The sequence below is a fragment of the Dromiciops gliroides genome, chromosome 1 (genome assembly GCF_019393635.1).
Source record: "Dromiciops gliroides isolate mDroGli1 chromosome 1, mDroGli1.pri, whole genome shotgun sequence".
Lineage (NCBI taxonomy): Eukaryota > Metazoa > Chordata > Mammalia > Microbiotheria > Microbiotheriidae > Dromiciops > Dromiciops gliroides.
The window spans coordinates 741,764,228-741,783,730 of record NC_057861.1 but is presented as its reverse complement, the minus strand read 5'-3'; the positions used below and the strand labels follow the sequence as shown (position 1 = coordinate 741,783,730).

The 19,503-nt window shown below is 48.4% G+C and overlaps 1 protein-coding gene across 1 annotated transcript in view; it reads right to left on the bottom strand.

Annotated features, from left to right (window-relative positions):
• Positions 1–19,503, bottom strand: part of ACOX2 (acyl-CoA oxidase 2) — a 50,611-nt gene that overhangs the window by 15,989 nt on the left and 15,119 nt on the right. Inside the window, exons 6-12 of the mRNA XM_044003229.1 lie at positions 17,984–18,103; positions 17,675–17,790; positions 16,391–16,563; positions 12,224–12,386; positions 10,262–10,452; positions 8,543–8,722; positions 6,215–6,320 (exon numbers count right to left, since the gene is read on the bottom strand). Coding sequence (XP_043859164.1) covers positions 6,215–6,320; positions 8,543–8,722; positions 10,262–10,452; positions 12,224–12,386; positions 16,391–16,563; positions 17,675–17,790; positions 17,984–18,103 — 1,049 coding nt within the window. The remainder of the gene's footprint in view (positions 1–6,214; positions 6,321–8,542; positions 8,723–10,261; positions 10,453–12,223; positions 12,387–16,390; positions 16,564–17,674; positions 17,791–17,983; positions 18,104–19,503) is intronic.

The window sequence follows — 19,503 nt, the reverse complement described above, 5'->3', positions numbered from 1 at the left end:
TCTCTTCGTGCAACCCAGAATTACATTGGTTGATCAATGCCATTGTCTTTTCTTTTTCTTTTTAATTAATAAGGATCTGTTTTCTTTACCTCCCCCCACCCCATAATTTCCTTCACACCAAATGAACAACAACAAAAAGAAAAAGAAAAGCCTGGTAGTAAATATGCACAGTCAAGCAAAGCGCATCCCTGAATTGATGCTGTCCAAAAAATGGATGTCTTATTCTTCGCCTTGAACCCATCACATCTCCATGGGGAAGTGAGTAGCATCATCTCTGGAGTCTTGACTGGCCATTGTGCTGATGAGATTTACTAAGTCATTCAAAGTTGTTTGTCTTTAAAATGTTGTTAGTGTCTAAAATTGTTTCTGGTCCTGCTCACTTTACTCATTGTTAGTTCATTCAAGTCTTCCTGTTGTTAAGGGCTAAAATTCTAGCTAGTCTGTCTGAAATCTGTAATGAGTGGTCGCCAATAAATTATAAGCTTTAGCAAGAGTTAGGCTTTTAAGCATTTATTAAGGAGAATAAGAATTTGGTAAAGAGAGAGAGAAAGGCCTACATTCATCTATCTATTAAAGGGAGAGCACATTTCTAGCTCCGCTCTCCACCAGAGTCCAAAGGAAAGAGAGAGAGACAGAGTGCCCAGGTCCCCCTTCCTCCTCCCACCAGCAAATGTCACTTCCTGACGCCAAAGAAAAGATGCATGGTCTTGCTCTCAAAGACCTTCCTTTCATGGCGGAGCTTTTCTACAGTAAGTCTCCAGCAGGTGGCGTCATTCCAATTGTTACACTATGTTTCTCTGAACCTATCCCTTTTGTTATTTCTTTGGGTACAGTAGTATTCCATATATGCCAATACCATAATTTGTTCAGTTGTTTCCTGATTGATGGGCACGCCACTAGTTTCTGGTTCTTCGCTACTACAAAAGAGCTGCTATAGATATTTTTGTAGGTATGTTCCCTTTGCCTCTTTTTTTTTTTTATCTCTTTTGGATATAAGCTTAGTAGGTCAAAGGGCATACATGGTTGAGTGATTTTGAGGTATGGTTCCAATTACCTTCCAGAATGGCCAACCCAATTCAGAGCTCCACCAACAGTACATTAATACGCCTGTTTTCCCACAGCTTTTCCAAAATCTGTTATTTTCCTTTTTTGGTCATCTTTGCCTTTCTGATGGGTGTGGGGCAGAGCCACAGAGTTGCTTTAATTGATCAATGTCAGTTGGAAGGGAGGTCCATGAGTGTTCATGGGATCCATCCTTGATTCTGTACCATTTAACATTTTTTATCAATGCCTTGGCTAACCAAATTTGCAGATGACACAAAACTGGAAGGGGTAGCTGACATGTTGTGTGACAGATTCAGGATTTCCAAGGATCTTGAAGAGTGGACTAAATCTAGTAATGCTATACTTGATAGGGATCCATGTAAAGTTCTATACTTGAGTTTAAGAAATGACAAGTACGAGATGGGGGAGGGTGTGGCTAAATGCTACTTCATAGGAAAAAGATCTGGAGGTCTTAGAGGATTGCAAGTTCACTATGAGTCAACAGTATGATACAGCATCTAACCCCCCACCCCCACCCCCACCCCCAACCCTCTCAGTAATCTCATCAGTTGCCAAGGACTCAATGATCTCTAGAGGGATGAGATCTAGATTTCATCTCTCTCAAATTCCAGGCCTATTTCAATAATTGCTTACGAGACATCTCTCCTGGATGTCCCATCAGTATCTTTTTTTTTTTTTTTTTGTGGAGCAATGGGGGTTAAGTGACTTGCCCAGGGTCACATAGCTAGTAAGTGTCAAGTGTCTGAGGCTGGATTTGAACTCAGGTCCTCCTGAATCCAGGGCCGGTGCTTTATCCACTGTGCCACCTAGCTGGCCCCCCCCCCCAATCAGCATCTTAATCTCAACATGCCCAAGATTACATATTTTCTCCTCCTATACCTGCTCTTGCTCCTAATTTTCCCCATTTCTCCTAAGGACACTACCCCTCTTTCCACTCACCCAGATCTGTGACTTCAGCAGCATCTGTGACTCTTACTTCTGCCTCATTTCTTTTGTCCAATCAGTTGCCAAGTCTTGCTCCTTCTGCCTCCACAAGCTTTGTCTCCAGCCATGGGCACCGCCCTTAGCGGGCCTTCATCCCCTCTGCTTCCAGCCTCTCCCTCCTGTCATCTTCCACACAGCTGCCCAAGTCATGTTGTAAGCACCTGCTTATATGTCTTTAGTGGCCCCTTCTCCCCTTAGTATAAAATACAAACTCCTCAGCTTGTTATTTAAAATCTTTCACAATTTGGCTCCAGACAAGGTTTCTAGACTTCGTTCACATTTCTCACATTCCCACACTTTATATTCCAGCCAAATGATCTGTTCTGCCAAGTTGCTCTTCCCCCACCTGACATCCTATCTCCAGGCCTTGGTACATACAGTCTGTCTTCCTTTACTCCTGTATATCCCTTGCCTCTAGGCCCGGTTCAGGTGCTGCTTCCTGCCCAAGGCCTTTTCCGATCCCCCCGGTTGTTAGTGCTCTTGCCCCCACCATATTACTCCTTCTTTTTCATATTGTATCCCCCTAATAGAATGTAAGCTCTTTGAGGGTAAGTTCTGTTACATTTCTGTCTTTGTATCTTCTGTGTCCAACATAGTGCTTGGCACATAGTAGGCACTGATTAAATGTTGATTGAATTGGATGGGATTGGTCAGATGCTCCTAAGTGTGCTGATTAATGTGTCCCGTTCTCTCTCTCTCTTTTTTTTTTTACAAGGCAGTGGGGGTTAAGTGACTTGCCCAGGGTCACACAGCTAGTAAGTGTCAAGTGTCTGAGGTCGGATTTGAACTCAGGGCCTCCTGAATCCAGGGCCAGTGCTTTATCCACTGCACCACCTAGCTGCCCCCTGTCCCTTGTCTCTTTGGGGCCTGCTGATGTTTTTCCCACCCTAGTCTGGTGTGTGCTTTTTAAACCAGTGTTAATTTTTGCCTGATTCCTTTAAATAGGTCATGTAAGACTTTGTCTTTGCTGCTGTTTTTTTTTAATCTGCTTTACTTCTGTTTCAGATGCTCTTTGGTATTGGGGTGGAGTGGGAGTGGGGTCCATCACAGCTCTGTGATTTCATTGGTCATGTGGTCCAGGTTTTCTCTCTACAAATCCAGTGTTCTTTTTTTTTTTACTTAAAGTTTTGAGTTCCATGGTGTTTTAAAATTTTTTTTTTTTTTTGCAGGGCAATGGGGGTTAAGTGACTTGCCCAGGGTCACACAGCTAGTAAGTGTCAAGTGTCTGAGGCCAGATTTGAACTCAGGTACTCCTGAATCCAAGGCTGGTGTTTTACCACTGCGCCATCTAGCTGCCCTCTAATCTCCCGTTTTATAGAGGAGGAAACTGAGGTCTACCGAGGGTAAGTGACCAGGGTCACACGGCTAAGCTCTGAGCCCAGGTCTCCCTGACTACAAAACCAAGGTGCTACACACAACACCTTCTGTCTTCATCACAGGGAGGAGGGTGGTGTGTGTGTGTGTGTGTGTGTGTGTGTGTAAGGACAGTAGATGAGCAGGTGCTACCACTTTGTGCTTTTCCTCTTGTAGCCCCGCCCCCAACATTATGGGGGGGGGCAAGAAAACTTGGACAAAGTCAGCTGTATCCCATCCAGATTTGTGAAGGAAGCAAGAATTCTTCGATCTGGCAGGCTTCTATTCGACAACTTTCTGGCACTGACTTCGTGACTTTTCAAATCACACCCCCAAATCTCCTTCAAAGTCTTTTAATTTATTCCCCCCCTCCCATTATTTTAACTTGAGGGCGAATTCCTGAAACCATGCTGCATGTGCTGGGGTGGAAGAGGAGGGGCGGATGATTCTGCAGGTGAACAATCTGGTACCATCAAGTTATGGCCAAAATGTGGGTGGGGTCACCGAATGTGCTGCTCTGGGAAAGGAATGGTTCTGAGAAGAAACCTCTCAGGAGAGGGTCATGATCAAGTAGATCTTCATTTCTGAGAGACCCAAGTCATCGTTCTTTACTCAGTGGGTACCAGGCTTAAGAAAGCATTTTGTTGGGAACGGAGGCTCATCAGTTCCTCCACTTAGTTTCTCTCTGTCTCTCTGTATGTGTCTCTGTCCGCCTCTCTCTGTCTGTCTCTCTCTCCCTCCACCCTGTTTCTCATATTCCTAATAAACTTTGTTTTTGTTTGTTTGTTTGTTTTTTGTGGGACAACGAGGGTTAAGTGACTTGCCCAGGGTCACACAGCTAGTGTCAAGTGTCTGAGGCCAGATTTGAATTCAGGTCCTCCTGAATCCAGGGCTGGTGCTTTCTTCACTGTGCCACCTAGCTGCCCCACCTAATAAACTTCTTATATTTGAATGGTGATTTACGCTTCAACTTTTCAAGACCCTTTGGTGTTTATGATCTCCTGTGACCCAGGTCACCTTGGGATAACCACCTGTCTGTCTGTGGGGCTAAGGGTTTATTCTTCTGGGTCCTGCTTTGTCCTTTCTCCCGCCTACCAAAGAACCATGGTACTCATGCTGCCTATGGAAGGAAATGGTGCCGATGTGCCACCAGATGGCACTGTCTACCCAAGTCTGCCCTGTCTCAACCTGTCCCGGGAAGTTCCAAGCCTTCCAAGGCAGCCTCACCCTAGTTCCTTGAACAAGCCTGCCGGCATCAGGATTCCAGTCTCTGCTCCCTGTGTAAGATTCTCAGGTTTTTAGGTTGTTAAAGCTTCACCAGCTCCTGAGCACCCTCAACTCCTCCCTGCCTCCCTCACCAGCCCTTCCCCATATCCAGTCTGTCCGCTGACATCGCTAGCACCCTGGTGTAGACCTTCACCGTGGGCTGCCTGGGCTCCTGCCTATAGCCTCTGCAATCCAGACCAGCCTCCACTCCGATGTCCCAGTGACGTCCCCTCCCTGCTCAGCGTCCACCTATCGCTCCCAGAATCAAACAGAAAACCCTGCCTTGGTCTGGCTTTCGAAGTCCTCCATGGCCCAGTCCCTTCCTACACTCCAGTCTTCTTCCACCTCACTGCCTTCCCTCATCCTCTGCGATCCAGCCGCACCGCCTTCACACGGGGCACTTCCTCTTCCAGCTGTGGGCATTCTCCTGGGCCGGCCCTCCCGTGTCCTCACCTCTGCCCCTTGGCTTTGCTGGCTTCCTTTGGATCTCAGATAAAGTCCCACCTTCTGCAGGAAGCCTGCCCGGGTCCCAGTGTGAGTGCCTTCCCTCAGAGAGTACTGGCCACGTTTTACTTGTGCATAGCTGTGTACCTGTCTCTCCCCTGCTAGATCACAGGCTTCATGAAGGCAGTGCTTAGTGCCTGGCACATAGTAGGTACTTAATTAATGCTCATTAACCCACTGAGTGAACACACCTTCCTTCAGGCCTTGGCAAGGCGGTTGGGGGAGACTCTTTTCTAAAAACACAGAAGGCCAAAGGAGTCTAGCCATGAAATTAATGAAACGCCAGCAGGATACGGGAGGAGGCAGGAAGGGAAAGGAATCTGGACCCCATATCCTGGCTCTGCTGTTCCCTTTGAAGTGAAGTCTTTAAACAGCCCCAACCTAAGAAAGCCGTGTTATTAGGTGGCCCCCTAACACCAAAGCAATCTCACTGCTGGGGCCTAAGGTCTGTAATTAAAATACTGAAGCCTTGGCACTAAAATGAGGGCAGTGGTTGAATGAGGAGGAGGAGGGAATGAGAGCAGAGAGGGGATGGCATTTTTTCTCTCCCATCAATGTAGCTATGGGTGAGAAAGAGAGACAGAGAAAGAAAATGACAGAGACAGAAAGGAGGGAAAGAGAGATAGAGAAAGGAGAGAGACAGAGACAGAAAGAGAGAGGAGGGACAGAGAGACAGAAAGGAGGGAAAAAGAGAGAGAAAGGAGAGACAGAGACAGAAAGGAGGGAAAGAGAGAGACAGAGAAAGGAGAGAGACAGAGACAGAAAGAGAGAGGAGGGACAGAGAGACAGAAAGAAAGAGAGAGACAGACAGAAAGGAGGGAGAGAGACAGACAGAAAGAGAAAGGAGGGACACATAGAAAGGAGGGAAAGAGAGAGACAGATACACAGAGAGAGAGAGAGAGAGAGAGAGAGAGAGAGAAAGAGAGAGAGGGAGAGAGAGAGAGAGAGAGAGAGAGAGAGAGAGAGAGAGAGAGAGAGAGAGAGAGAGAGAGAGAGAGATCGGTCTGTTGTATAGTCATTCATTAGCCAGTAAAGGCCTTACCTTGGCTGCCTGGACATGCAGGATGGCGGTCTGGTTCCATGCCACATGCTGGTCAGTCCCAGAGCTGGTCAGATCACGTAGTTTATGAGCTGAGCTCCGTATAAGCCTGAAGGTCAAAACAAAGAAAGTGTATGGCAGTGTCCATTTTTGGTGCTTTTTCTGTTGGGCCATATGGGTATCTTGCCTGGGACAGAGCCCTGTTATCTGGTATTTGCTCCAGCTCTCCAAGTCCAGCTTTATCCTGGGTTTCTTTCTGGGTTAGGTTGATTTTATCCAGGGCCATCCCACTTTGGAGGACACAGGTTCCACACTATTGAATTCAATGGGCGCTTGTGAAACACTTAGCATGTACCAAGTACGGGGTTTGCAAGAATCAAAACCAAGACAGGCTCTGCCTCAAGGACCTGACCTTCTGCTCCATTATCTGCTACCTCCAGGATGGGATATAAAATCCTCTGCTTGACTTCTAAAGCCCTTCATCTCCTGAGCAAGGGCTCCCTCTCCAGGTTCCCCCCTATGTCCTCTGTAGTCCAGGGGCACTGGCCTCCTTGCTGTTCCTTGAATAAGATCCTCCATTTCCAGACTCTGCACCTTTTCCTGGCTCTCTCCCAAGCCCCAGATTCTCTCCTTCCTCATCCCAGCTAAAATCTCTCCTTCAGCAAGAAGTATTTCTTAGTCCTCCTTAGTGCCTCCCCTCTGAAAGCTGTTAGGTTCAAATGAACCTATGCAGAGACAATCCTGGAAATAACAGTTTATTGAAAAGGGGGGAAGAGAAACATCCTGAGTATCTGCTTGCACATAGACAGCCTGTGGAAGGGACTACCAGGGGCATCTGTAACACCTTTTTTTATTTTTGAAAACAGATAACAGAGCAGTAACTTCCGTAGCTTCTAAAATCTGTGCACAATAACATTTCTTAGAACTTTTTTCAATGCACCCATTTTTCAGAACTGGATCCCCATTATTTCTTCATTGGTAAGCTTAGCATTGGCTAAACATGGACAGACTAATCTGCTCAGGTTTGGTTCCAGGACACACACCTGACCCTGGTGAGAGCTAAGGAAACAAAAAAGCCAACTCCCTAAAACCGTGCACTGTTAGTTTGACCCTCTTTTATCCTTACAAAGTATTGTTAATTTATCCTGTACATGATATGTTCAGAGTTGTTTGCATGTTGTCTCCCCTGTTAGATTGTAAGCTCCTTGAGAGCAGGGCCTGTTTTTGCCTTTTTTAATATTTTAATATTCACAGTGTTTAGCAGAATGCCATGCACACAGCAGGCACTTAATAAATGCTTGTTGACTTGATTGACTTACTGAATGAAAATCAACACGATAAGCAGGAATTGTTCAATCCTGACTGTACTGTCCACCCTGCCGACTGTCAGGAGGATGTTAAGCCTCTGCCTTTCACTCGGTGAACAAGCCCACCTGACTAGCCCAGCTGAGGGAAGGGCGACACCACTAACCCACGACAGCAGAGCATGGGGTCAGCCAATGCTGGCGGCTTCCAGAAATGACTGAGCCTTTGGGGAGACAGTTCAGCCAGTGGTTACCACCCTGAAGATCCTGCCGCCAGCAGTGGGCTTCTTGACCTGCTTTGGAGCCTGCCCCCACTTCTCTCATCCTCTCTGCTGGCCGCTTCTCTCGCTCCTCTCAGCCCGGGGGCTCAGCACTTTGCAGAGACCTGGGTACCAAGCCGGCCTGGCTGCCGGGTTTCCGTTTGCTCTCTTCCAAACTTAGAATCTCCCTTCTCCCAGGCAGGCTTTGACCTTTCCCACCTAGTATTTGTCTGATCACTAACAAGTTCTGGCCTAGCCTCAGCCAGGATATGAGACCCAACCCCTGATTACTTTAGGCTCTTTGCTTTTTGTATAGCAATTCTTTGTCTTTGTCTGTCTGTCTCTCTCTGACTCTCTGTCTGTTTCTCTCCCCCTCTCTTTTTCTCTTTCTTTTTCTCTTCTCTCCCTATTCCCACCTGTCTATCTCTGTCTCTCTCTTCCCCCTCTCTCTTTTCATCTCTCTCCTCCATCTTGCTTCTTCTTTCTGCCTCCCTTTCTCTTCTGTTTCTCTCTTTCTTTCTCCCTTTGCTTTCTTCCTCTTTCCATCTTTCCCTCCCTCCATCTCCCCCCTTTTTCTCTGTCTCTCTCCCTCTCCCTCTCCACCTTTCTCTCTCTCTCCTTTCTTACTTTATGGATGTACTTCTCCAGTTCAGTCCAACCCAAAGGGAGCCTTGGTCATTTTGAAGCAAAGGATTTACATGATGGAAGGAGAAGGAAATGTCATGTGTCCCCTTCCATGTGGTGAGACTCTCCTGTATTTCACTGACCTGGCTGCTACATGAGCGTAGGCTTCAGTGTAGAGGGTGGGGCTGAGAAAGTCTTCTGTCTTCTGTGCTGGACACCTGTCTGTCTGAGGTAAAGTGAGATACTGGATGGACTGAGGAAGGGTCGTCTGCAGCAGAGAACCTTGGGAAGACTGAAGCTGTAGGTAGCTCTTTACCAGATATCTGCAGGAAATAATAAGGGAGTAGGTGGCCTGGGTCCCTGTTAGTCACTCAGCAACCATCTGGCTCATGTTTAGAAGCATCCCTCTGGAGACTCTCTAGAAATACAAGTGGAGGCCAAGAGCCCAAGAGCAACCTTGGATCTCCTTCCAGTTTCCCAGTTGCCATTGCTCATCCCTCGACGTTAAATACAATGTGAGGCCCCTGATTCTGAGCCTCTCTGCTTAAAGATCTGCAGGGGACCAGGCACTCTGCATCTTGACACACTGTTCTACTATGGGTCTCCTTCATTGGTTTAGGAATATTTTCGTTACGTTGAACTGAAATCTGCCTCTCCAACTTCTGTTCATTGTTTCTAGTTCTAGCCCATCCTGCCGAGCACATAAAGCCGAATTCCCCTGCTGTGTGACAGGCCTTGAGCCTTTCTCCTCCAAGTTAAAAACCTCTGTCAGTCTCAGTTTCCTTATCTGAAAAATGGGGGCAATGATTCTACCCTTCAGGGTTATGGAGGATTAAATGAGATAACATTTGTAAACTCTGAAGTGCTGTACAAATGTTATCTCTCATAATGTGGCTGGGTTTCCAGCTGCTTCAGCAGTCCTGGTCATCTTTGTCTGCATGGGACTCATTCTGTCAACATCTTTCCTAAAGCTTTGTGCCCAGAACAGAACACGATGTTCCAGATGTGCTCTGACCCGAGCAAAGCCCACTGAGATCAACCCTTGTTTGCTTCTGTCCACTGGGCTTCCATTAGAGTAGTCTAAGACCACCCGGATGAGATCTTCCAGCTGTAAACACCCAAGATCTATGCTGCCTCCATCTTGTCTTAGGAAAGAATAAAATCGCATTTGTTAAAACTTGTAAAATTGGGATCAGGCCTCCCTAATTAGTGTGAATTTGTAAGCTCGAATTGTACATTCCCTGCAGCGAAGGGGGAAGCTGAGTCTGCTTCCTACTCTCTAGTTACTGTTACTAAAACCTGTCTCTGGGTCCCTCAGTGACCACCACAGGTGGGAAACAACATGGCATCCAGTGTCAATAGGTGCACATGCTGTTGCCACCCAGCTGGCATTAGAACAATGAGAATGGAGGAATTTTGTGCCATCTGGGCATCATCCATCAATATGGTGCCCTGGAAAGACCTGAGTTCAAATCTAGGCTCTGGCCACTGTCTATCTGGGTGACCATGGGCAAGGTGCTTCCCCTCTTGGGGCCTCAGTTTCCCTGTATGTAAAATGAGATAAGATGACTAGGATTTCTTCCTGCTCTAAATCCCTGAGCTCTGTGAAAGCTTCAGAAAGTCACTCATTCATCCTCTTTGGGGCCCTGGTTTTTTCCTCAGTAAAATGCAAAGATTGGAGTGGATTCGCTCCAGGGCCCCTTCTAGCTCTGAGATTTGTGGTTCTAGGGAGTTCCAGTCATAGTTCTTCCCTAGAAGGCGTTCTGGAGAGACTTCAAAGAAGCCCAGTGACATTCTTGGAAAGGTGGCCAGATGTGGCCAGCCCTGCAGGCAATGGGTCTGTGAAGAGATTTCAGACACACCTGGCTGTCTGCAGGTATAGCACGGTGTTCTCTCCTTCGTAGGTACAGGAGGCTGTGACTTTGGTGACCAGGGAGGGCAGTCCACTCAGCAGGGAGTAGCCGTGTCCACCGCAGGCCCTCCGACAGACCTCAGCTCCCTGGATGCAGTAGTCTGACACCATGGCCTTCATTCCCGCACTGAGTACATGAAGCTGTGAAGATAAACAGATAGGACTTAGTAGGGGAGGAGTGAGCCCCGATTACTCATGGCCTCGGGTGTTGGGCAGAGGTGCAGTGAGAGGGAAGAGGAGGACCAGGGAAGACTCTTAAATTGAACATTTTCTGTCTAAAGACTGTTTTGGGGAATACAGAATGCAATCACTCTTGATAATTATGGCCAAACCCCAAAGTGGGTATATCTGGAAGGAAAAGAGGGAGCAACCCTGCACTGGATGAAGCCCACTATAGTCAGTAACTTCTTCATTCTTGGCAAAGACAAGGAAGATGGGGGCTCCCTAACCAAGCCAACTGGGGAATATTGCCGCTGTTGTGCCCTCTGATGATGGCTCCCTGCTTCTCCAAGTGGCGGTGGCCATCACTGAGACACTGGGCACCATCTTGTGGGATTCAAAAGGAAGCTGAACTCAGATCATGACTCTGGGATTCCTTAGGCACCTGTGGGCTGCCCAACTCACAGATGTACCAATCGCTTCCTCTTCCTTTGCATCCTTTGTGGTAAGGGAAGGACCAACACCTCCAAGTCTTGTCGACTCAACCTCTGCAATGGTTCTATTTTCTGTTCCCTTCTTTCCATCAATAGGACAAGCACTTGGGATCAGGTTGTTAGCATTTCTTGTCTGCACTATTGCGATAGCCTCTGAATCGGTCTCCTTGCCTGTGCTCTCTCCCCATCTCTGGGCCATCTCCCACACTCCCCCAAATATACATTTCCAAAGCATAGGTCTGACACTTATTAATTACTCCTCTGGTCCAAAAATTTCAGTGAATCCTTGTTGCTTCTTGGATAAAGTACAACTTTCTGTGTTGGGCATTTAAAGCCCTTCAGTCTAGACAGGAAGCTGTTTGCCAGAGGTCAAACATGTTGTAAATGGCAGAGGTGGGATTTGAACTCAGGTCACTCAGTCAAAACAGCTGGTATCAGACAGGTACACGCCTGCAGTCCCTGATACTGGGGAAGGCTGAGGCTGTGACTGTTTTGCATCTTTGGACAGAAAAAGTTGAATTTAAGAGTTTTCCCCATCTTCATTCTCCCTCTCACTGCATACCTCCAATGCCTAGTAGTATGCCTGGCACAGAGTATGAACTTAAATGCTTGTTGAATGAATAAATGAGTGGGTGGAGCTGCTACCTGGAGAGGCCAAGGGACCAGGTGATGTCTGATTCAGGGATTTGGTCCCTGCTCCCCTCCACCGAGGAGCTGGATGTCCAGGTGGAGATAGCACTGGGTTCAAATCCTGCTCCTGATGCTTCTTACTAACATCCCTTCACTTCCCAAGTCTTTTCTATGTCTGGAACTATGATGCTATAAGATCTGCTTGCCTCCACTGTAATTTCCTGCCCTTCTTTCTTTCCTTCTCTGCACACAGGATGACCACTCAAGTCCAAGCTCTCATGGTCCCTCGTCTGTACAGCTGTAGGAACCTCCTAACGGGTCTGGCCACTGACCATGTTGTTCTAAAGCCATGGGCTCCCTGAGGGCAGGCAGGGATGGTGTTTTGTCTTCCTTTGTGACTTCGGTGAAAGAAAGAGAGGAAGTGGGGCTGGAGACCCCCAGAACAGGGAATGATGGGGAGAGAGCTGGAGGGTCCTAGAGTCATGTGTGGGAAGCATGCGGCCTTCGAGAGGCCAGGCCTCGCTTTTGCAGGGAGATGGTGTGAGGCAGAAGCAGAGAGGAGAGCCTCTGAAGAGGGAAATGGCCTATAGGAATAGTCCCCAAGTCAGGGTCCACCCCCACCCCATTACCTCCGGCAGGCTGGTGACATTCCCATTGATTATCTCTTGGTAGGATTTTTGGAAGAATTCAGTGTTGCTTCTCTCTGTAAAATGGAAGGCGTAGGCCATGGCCACCTGGGGAAACAGCTTCTGTTGTTGAGTTTGATAGTCGAGGATTTTCACCTCTGGCTCACTGAGAGGATGGGAGGAGGAGGGGAAAGGGAAGAGAGAGAGAGAGACAGACATACAGACACAGACACGTACACACAGATTATATAACTGCTAATGAAGCCGGGGCCCTTGTGATTGACGCTTAGAACCTAGAGTCGCTCCCCTGGGTGACAGGTCCTGGAACGCCCAATGTAGGACTTGGGATTTTGTGGGATGATGAAATCTCCCTCTGGCTGCATAACACAAATCTCTTTTTTGGTGCTTGGGGAATCTGGCCGCCTGGCTCTCTAACTGTAGCAAGGAACAGAAAGACCTAAGATCTGGGAGGGCTTGGAGCCCATCTGGGTCAGTCCCCCCAAGTCTTTGAAGATATTGAAGCTCAGAGAGGACAAGCGTTTGCCCAAGATTGCAAGTAAGAGGTAGAGCCAGGATTGCAAATCCACATCTTTTAACTCTCAGTGGAGTCGTTTTTCCTTTATGCCACAGTTGTCTAGTTAAAAAAGCAATTCACTAATATGTTTTGTAACCTCAAGCCGGGGCTGGAGCTCCCTGGGCCTCAGTTTATCTCTCTGTAAAATGGAACTCACTCTGTTCCCCTTGCCACATCCTTCTGCTATCATGGAGCGTGAGTGTTCCATGAACATGTGCGTTTTGCCTCGTTGGACCCCAGATAAGGTGGAAGGAAATCAGAAGGGAGGAAATGAGGCCAAGCTCAGGATAATGAGCCAGAAGGGGCCTTGGGCTTCTTGGAGCCCATGGCCCTTCTATAAGCAAGCTGGGACCCAGAGATGAGAAAAAACGTGACCCACTTTACTCAGCGAGTCAGTGGTATGGCAGAAATGAGAATTCTCTTCACAACATGGTGCCTTCCTGCCTCTGGGCTATATTTAATACAGACATTGGATCTATTCTAGCCCCACTGTAGCTCAGAGCCCCCAAACTCAAGTGATCCATCAGCCTCAGCTTCCCCTGGCCACAGGGATTCCAGGGGTGTGCCACCACACCTGGCTAGGACATCCTTTCTTGAGTTCAGACTTTGGCTCTGCCATTTATAACATGTCCCCACCTCTCTGGACCCCAGCTTCTTCATCTGTGAAATGAGAGGGTCCCTACCTTCCAGTTCCACAACTGGGGATGGGGCAGAGGCACCTGCATGTCCCTTATAGCTCCCCTAGTTTTGTTTTGTTTGTTTGTTTTCTTGGTGAGGCAATTGGGGTTAAGTGACTTGCCCAGGGTCACACAGCTAGTAAGTGTTAAGTGTCTGAGGCCACATTTGAACTCAGGTCCTCCTGAATCTCAGGGCCATTGCTCTATCCACTGCACCACCTAGCTGCCCCAGCTCCCCTAGTTTTAGTCAACTGCTTTGTAAACAGGTGCAGGCCCACCTTTCTCAAGACCGGTGGGCGTTCAGTGTCACTAACTATAACTTGTACTGCAGAAGACTTGAGGCATTTGGTAATGAGTATTTATTCTATATTGGCCACAGATCATACATAGGGTTAGAGTGGGAAGGGTCTTGGAAGCCATTCAAACAGCTCCATTACACAGATGAGGAGATTGGGGCCAGAGAGGAAATAACATGTCCAAGGTCAAGGTCACACACGAAATAAGTAGCAGAGTTTGGCTCTGAACCTTGGTCCTCAGCACTAAGGCCACTGTGCTTGCTGGAGTATTATAATTTGTCCCAGAAAGACTGGAATTCAACCCCAAACCTGTAACTTTACAGCTTTACTCATGTCAAATGGGTACATGGGATTGTCAACTGGGAGGCCCCAAGAAGACATCTTGTTAAATGCCCTTCTTTTACAGAGGAAGAGCCTAGGGGGAGTTACATGAAGCTGAAGGTCACACTGATAAGAAATATCAGGGGGAGGACTTGCACCCAAGGCCTCTGACTTAAAGGCTGATACCTCTTCATCTGAAGGGAGAGTTTCTACATCAAACACTTGCCTCCCTGGTGAGGTTCATGTAGTAGGGCACAGATGAGAAGTTGCTGCTACTACACTAATTTTGGAAATGCTCTTTAGGGTGATAGATACATTTCTTGGCAGGAAAGGGTAAAATATCGACTAACATCTGCAGGTAATTCCAGCTTCTGATGGTCATTCCCCTTTACAAAGAAAAACCCCCCAAACACTAGTCCGAGTATGGGCGGGCTAAGGCCAACCTTTCTCCAACCCACACTGTTGAAATTTGGTTTGTAAAATGGCATCCATGCCATGGGCATTGTTTTTCCTTTCCCAGAGATCTCCTTTTAGGGGTGCCACTCTCCTGCTTCCTGTTCGTCTACAGGGCTAGGGAGCCCCTCTGTCCAGTTTACAGAGCCGATGCTGACTCCTAGTCCTGCTCTTCCCTTTAGTGCATGGCACTCCGTCTCTGCCCCATCTTCCCATGTTAACCACGGGCTTCTAGGGGCCGGCTGCTTCTCCCATCCTTTCTCATCCTCCCCTACTGCCTAAAAACTGCTGACCTGAGCAGAACTGCTCAGAGGAAGCAGCAGATTATGAGGGGAAGAAGCATCTGGGTTGCCTGGCCAAAATGGTGGCTCCATCAGTCTCTTGGGCACCATTTGTTTGTGGCATGCTTCTTCCTTCCTGCCAGTTAGTACAGCTGGAGGAACACAGATTCAGATCAATTAGATGAGAAACGGCATTTAAATCTTAAAGGCGTTGATGTTCCCTCCCTCCCCCACCCATCCCAGAGCATGTTCTTCATGTGAAACCCATTTAAGGGATGCTCAGGCCCTTAAACAAAATTCAGCAGTTAGTGGGCTGGCTAGTTAGTGCACCACAGAACAGCTTGGCATCCCCTCCACTCACAGTGGGAGAAGATTGTTTCTCAGGAGGGGACCCACCACCTAGCTGTGTGAAAGGGCCTGGAATGTGGAGCGTCCACTAAACCTCAGGACATTATCGTACCCTCCCCTGTCCCCCAGCTTTGGGGAAGGAGATTTTTCCTTCTCTTCTCTTATTCTGCCCTCACTCTTTGCTCTAAAAGGTAAGACCAGAGGAAGAGGCTTCCATGAACCAGAGAAGAAGAAAGCAGGGAAGGGTGAGTCCAATTTGCTCAGGGACTGAACCCAGGCTTGGAGATGCCCTTGGGACACTTGGGGGTGGGTAGGTGGGAAGCTGCAAGGGGTTGACCACCACTTAATCTTCCAACCCCCAGCTACACCTTTTCCCTCTTTCCCTCCAGCTCCCTAAATTCACTGCTTTAGGATAAGGGGCATGGCTCTACTCCATCTGGCTCATAAACCTGTTTAATTCTTGTATAGTGTCTTTTTTTTTTTCCAGAGCAATGGGGGTTAAGTGACTTGCCCAGGGTCACACAGCTAGTAAGTGTCAAGTGTCTGAGGCTGGATTTGAACTCAGGTCCTCCTGAATCCAGGGCCAGTGCTTTATCCACTGTACCACCTAGCTGCCCCCAACCTGTTTAATTCTTGCAGGGGCTTATTCCCAGCCACTAACAAGGTGCCTGGCACATAGCAGGTGCCTAATAAATGCTTGTTGATTGCATGATCATTCACATGTTCCCATGGAAGGTGAGAAGAGGCAGGGGTGACTGACTGAAAAACAGAATGATGATCTGTTTGGCAGTCTGGCATAGGCAGACACCCCTTCCTGGCCCCCTGTCCTATTCTATAGGAGAGCTCAGTTCTACCAACAGAATCTATGTGACAGGTGAGGGGAGGTCTAGATGTGTAGTAATTCCCTATATGGCCCAGTCTGAGCAGATTCTGATAAGGGAGTTATTGTGTAACAATGGAAATAAAGAACACTTGTTTGGAGTCAGAGGACCTGAGTTCAAATCCTGCCTCAACCTTTAACATCCTGTGTGAACTGAGCAAGTCACTTATCCACCCTCTGCCTCCTCAGTTTCCTCAATTGTAAAGTGGACTAGAAAGCCTCTGACCAGTTGAGATCTAGAATTCTGTGACCGTCCTGTTTACAGCCAGCTCCTGGAGGCAGGGAAAATGAAGATGTGCTACAGGACTGGAGAGAGGACGGGCACCGGCCCCCCACATACCTGGGCTTGATCTTGGACTGGTGCCGGACGACTGAGTAGCGGGTGGCAATGGTGCACGCCTTCATCAGGGCAGGGATGAACTCGCTGGACAGCAGATGGATCCTGGTCACGATCATGGCGAGGTAATTGCTTTGGGGTGTGCCCTGCTTCACGTAGGTGCCATCGGGTAAAACCTGGGTGTGAGACAGAGGGGACGAGTGGCCCAGGGTGCTCACGCCAGGAAGCCCCCAGTGCTTCGGAGCTGGGCAGTATTGGAGAGTTTGGTTGAGAGAGAGGAAGAATGGGGGGAGGGCTGGCCCCCTTCCTCATCCCTGCAGAATCTGGGGATATTAGAATGGTAATGAGCCTGAGGTCAGTGGTGACACCAAAGTGCTCACCCCCCTTTGCCTCATATTTCTTCTTTTCTAGGGTTACAGGGTTAGGATCGCAAAGAACAACCAGCCCAGTGTCTGTATTTTATGGATTACATGGAGGCTCAGGGATGTCCAGGGACTTGCCCAAAGTCACACAGGCCGTAGGGAGCAGAGCCAGAATTTGGATGCAGGGCTCTTGGTTTTGTGGATATAGAGCAGAAAGCTTATTTTTTTTGAATAAGCAAACACATCCCACTTATGCTTACAAGTGATTGCTATCCCTCAGTAATGCGACCATCCTACAGGCTCTGAAAGAAAGTCAACAAGCATTCATAATGGGCCTACTGTGTGCCCAGCACAGTGCTAGATGCTAGAGACAAGGCCACCTCAAGAGGTCCCTCTTGAGCACCTACTCTGTTGAGCTCTCCATCCCTCAGAAGGGTGACTTGATTTTTGGAAATAGCCATGAGAGGGATGGAGGTTTGAGGCTAGTAGAAATATTGCACGGAGCACTTCATTCCTAATAGAGTGCAAGGACCTTTTCATTTTTGTTTTTGTTTTTTTGTTTTGTTTTGTTTTGTTTTGTAGGGCAATGGGGTTAAGTGACTTGCCCAGGGTCACACAGCTAGTAAGTGTCAAGTGTCTGAGGCCGGATTTGAACTCAGGTCCTCCTGAATCCAGGGCCGGTGCTTTATCCACTGCACCACCTAGCTGCCCCTGGACCTTTTCATTTTTTACTTTGTATCCCCAGCACCTAGGCCAGTGCCCAGCATACAGTAGGGGCTTAATAAATGCCAGTCCATTAAAGACTTTCCTTCAAACCTCGGATTTGAAGGTGTTTCCTCCCAATGCTCTAATGTGTCTGCTCAAAATCAGTGTGGAAAGGTGAAGATTGCAAGCAGCCTGGCCTTTAGGCCTCACAACTTTTTACCTGGGCGAAACGGCTCAGCATGTTTTCCCTGGGAATCCGCACGTGATCTAACTGGAGGAAGCCATTGTCTATTTGGTTAAAATCCATTTTGGGCCCAATATCCCCTACGGTTATTCCTGAAAAAGAGCAAGAGAGGATAGAAGACATGAACAGCCCTTGGCATGAGGGCTTCTACCCATGTCCCCCACTTTCCTCCCCACTCCACCTGAGGGAGCCTCGTCACTGGGTGACTGGCCAATGTCGCTGGCTCCCCTGGCCTGGATGACCTCAGAAAAAGACAGGGCAGCGGCTCAGACCCCTGGGCATTACCTGGCAGAGGGGAGTGGTCTCGAAGGCTCCGGATGGGCACGAGGAAGCCATGCATACCATGCCGCCTTCCTGAGCAGTGCAGCTGGGCCAGTACCAGGGCATGGGTAGCTGTTCTGCCCACTGTAGGATGGGGAAAAAATGAGTCCCAGAGTCTAGTCCTGCCCCTAGGGTGCTCACGGTCTAATGGGGAGACAACACGCCAACAGCTACGTGCCGACGGAAGGGTGGTCTCAGAAAGAAGGCAAAATAGTTAGAGAGGGATGTCTGGCTAGAGGTGGGACCCCAGGGAAGCCAGGGAAGTCAGGAGGGACTGACGAGGAAGGACACAGTCTAGCCACGTGGGATGGACAGTGAAAATGTGTGTGATCTGAGAGCAGCCTGGAGGCCGACACCCTGGATCATGAGGCTGTGTCGGGGAGTCAGGTGTGAGGAGACTGGAAGGGGAGGGAAGATTGGGTCTGAAGATTTTATATTGGAATCTGGGGGTCAGAGAGGACCACTGCAATGATCAAATTGGGAGATGATGGACGCAGACCTGAATTTTCAGAAGATCAGCTTGACAACTGAGTGGAAGATGGACTGGAGCGGGGAGAGCCTCCCACCCCAGCTGCTGTTGCCATAGCCCAGGGTGAGATGGTGAGGGTCTGCAGCTGGGTGGGGGCTATGTCAGGAGAGAGAGGGGGGCGTATTCCAGAGATACGAAGACAGAATCCACAGGCTTTGGTGACCCTTTGGATGTGGAGGGGGGGAAATAAGGAGGAGCCCAGGGTGACTCCTAGGTTGGGAGACTGCACAGAGGATGGAGGATGCTGGTGCCTTTGAAAACAAAAGGGAAGTTAAGGAGAGGGAGGGTTGTTGGTCTGTTTGTTGCAAAAAAGATAAGAGGTTCACTTTGGACCTGTGGATCATAGGCTGTCTGTAGGACATCTAGTTCAAGATGTCTAACAGGCAGGTGAGAAGGCGAGGCTGGGGGCTGGCCAGGTAGATTACAGACACGGATCATCAAAGCCCTGGGGGCTGATGAAGGGGAAGAGGCAACACCTCATGGAGCAAGGAGAGAAGAGGCCCAGGACAGAGCCTTTGTAGGCGTGCCACAGGGGGAAGATCCAGCAAAGGTGATGAGTCCTGGTCACACAGGCAGGAGGAAATCCGGCAGAAATTAAAACCTAGAGAGAAGAGAGTTCCAGGAGAAGAGGGGTGATCTGCAGTGTCAAAGGACTCGCAAAGTTCAAGGAGGAGGAGGAGGACGACTGAGAAAAGCCAAGAGGCTGTAAATGAAGAGACTGTTGGTAATTTTGGAAAGAACAGTTTCAGCTGCATAATGAGGTCAGAAGCCTGAGTTAGGAGAATGAAGAAGGGAAGTGGGGCCACGCCCAGCTACAAACCTATTATCTGTGGAATGTTGCTATATCAAAAGTTCAGATTTGCCATCTTCTTCTGGTGAAATATGCATGAGTAAAGTGCTATTATCATACTCACTCTCTGATTCTAATCCAAAATACAACGGGGAGTACCTGAAG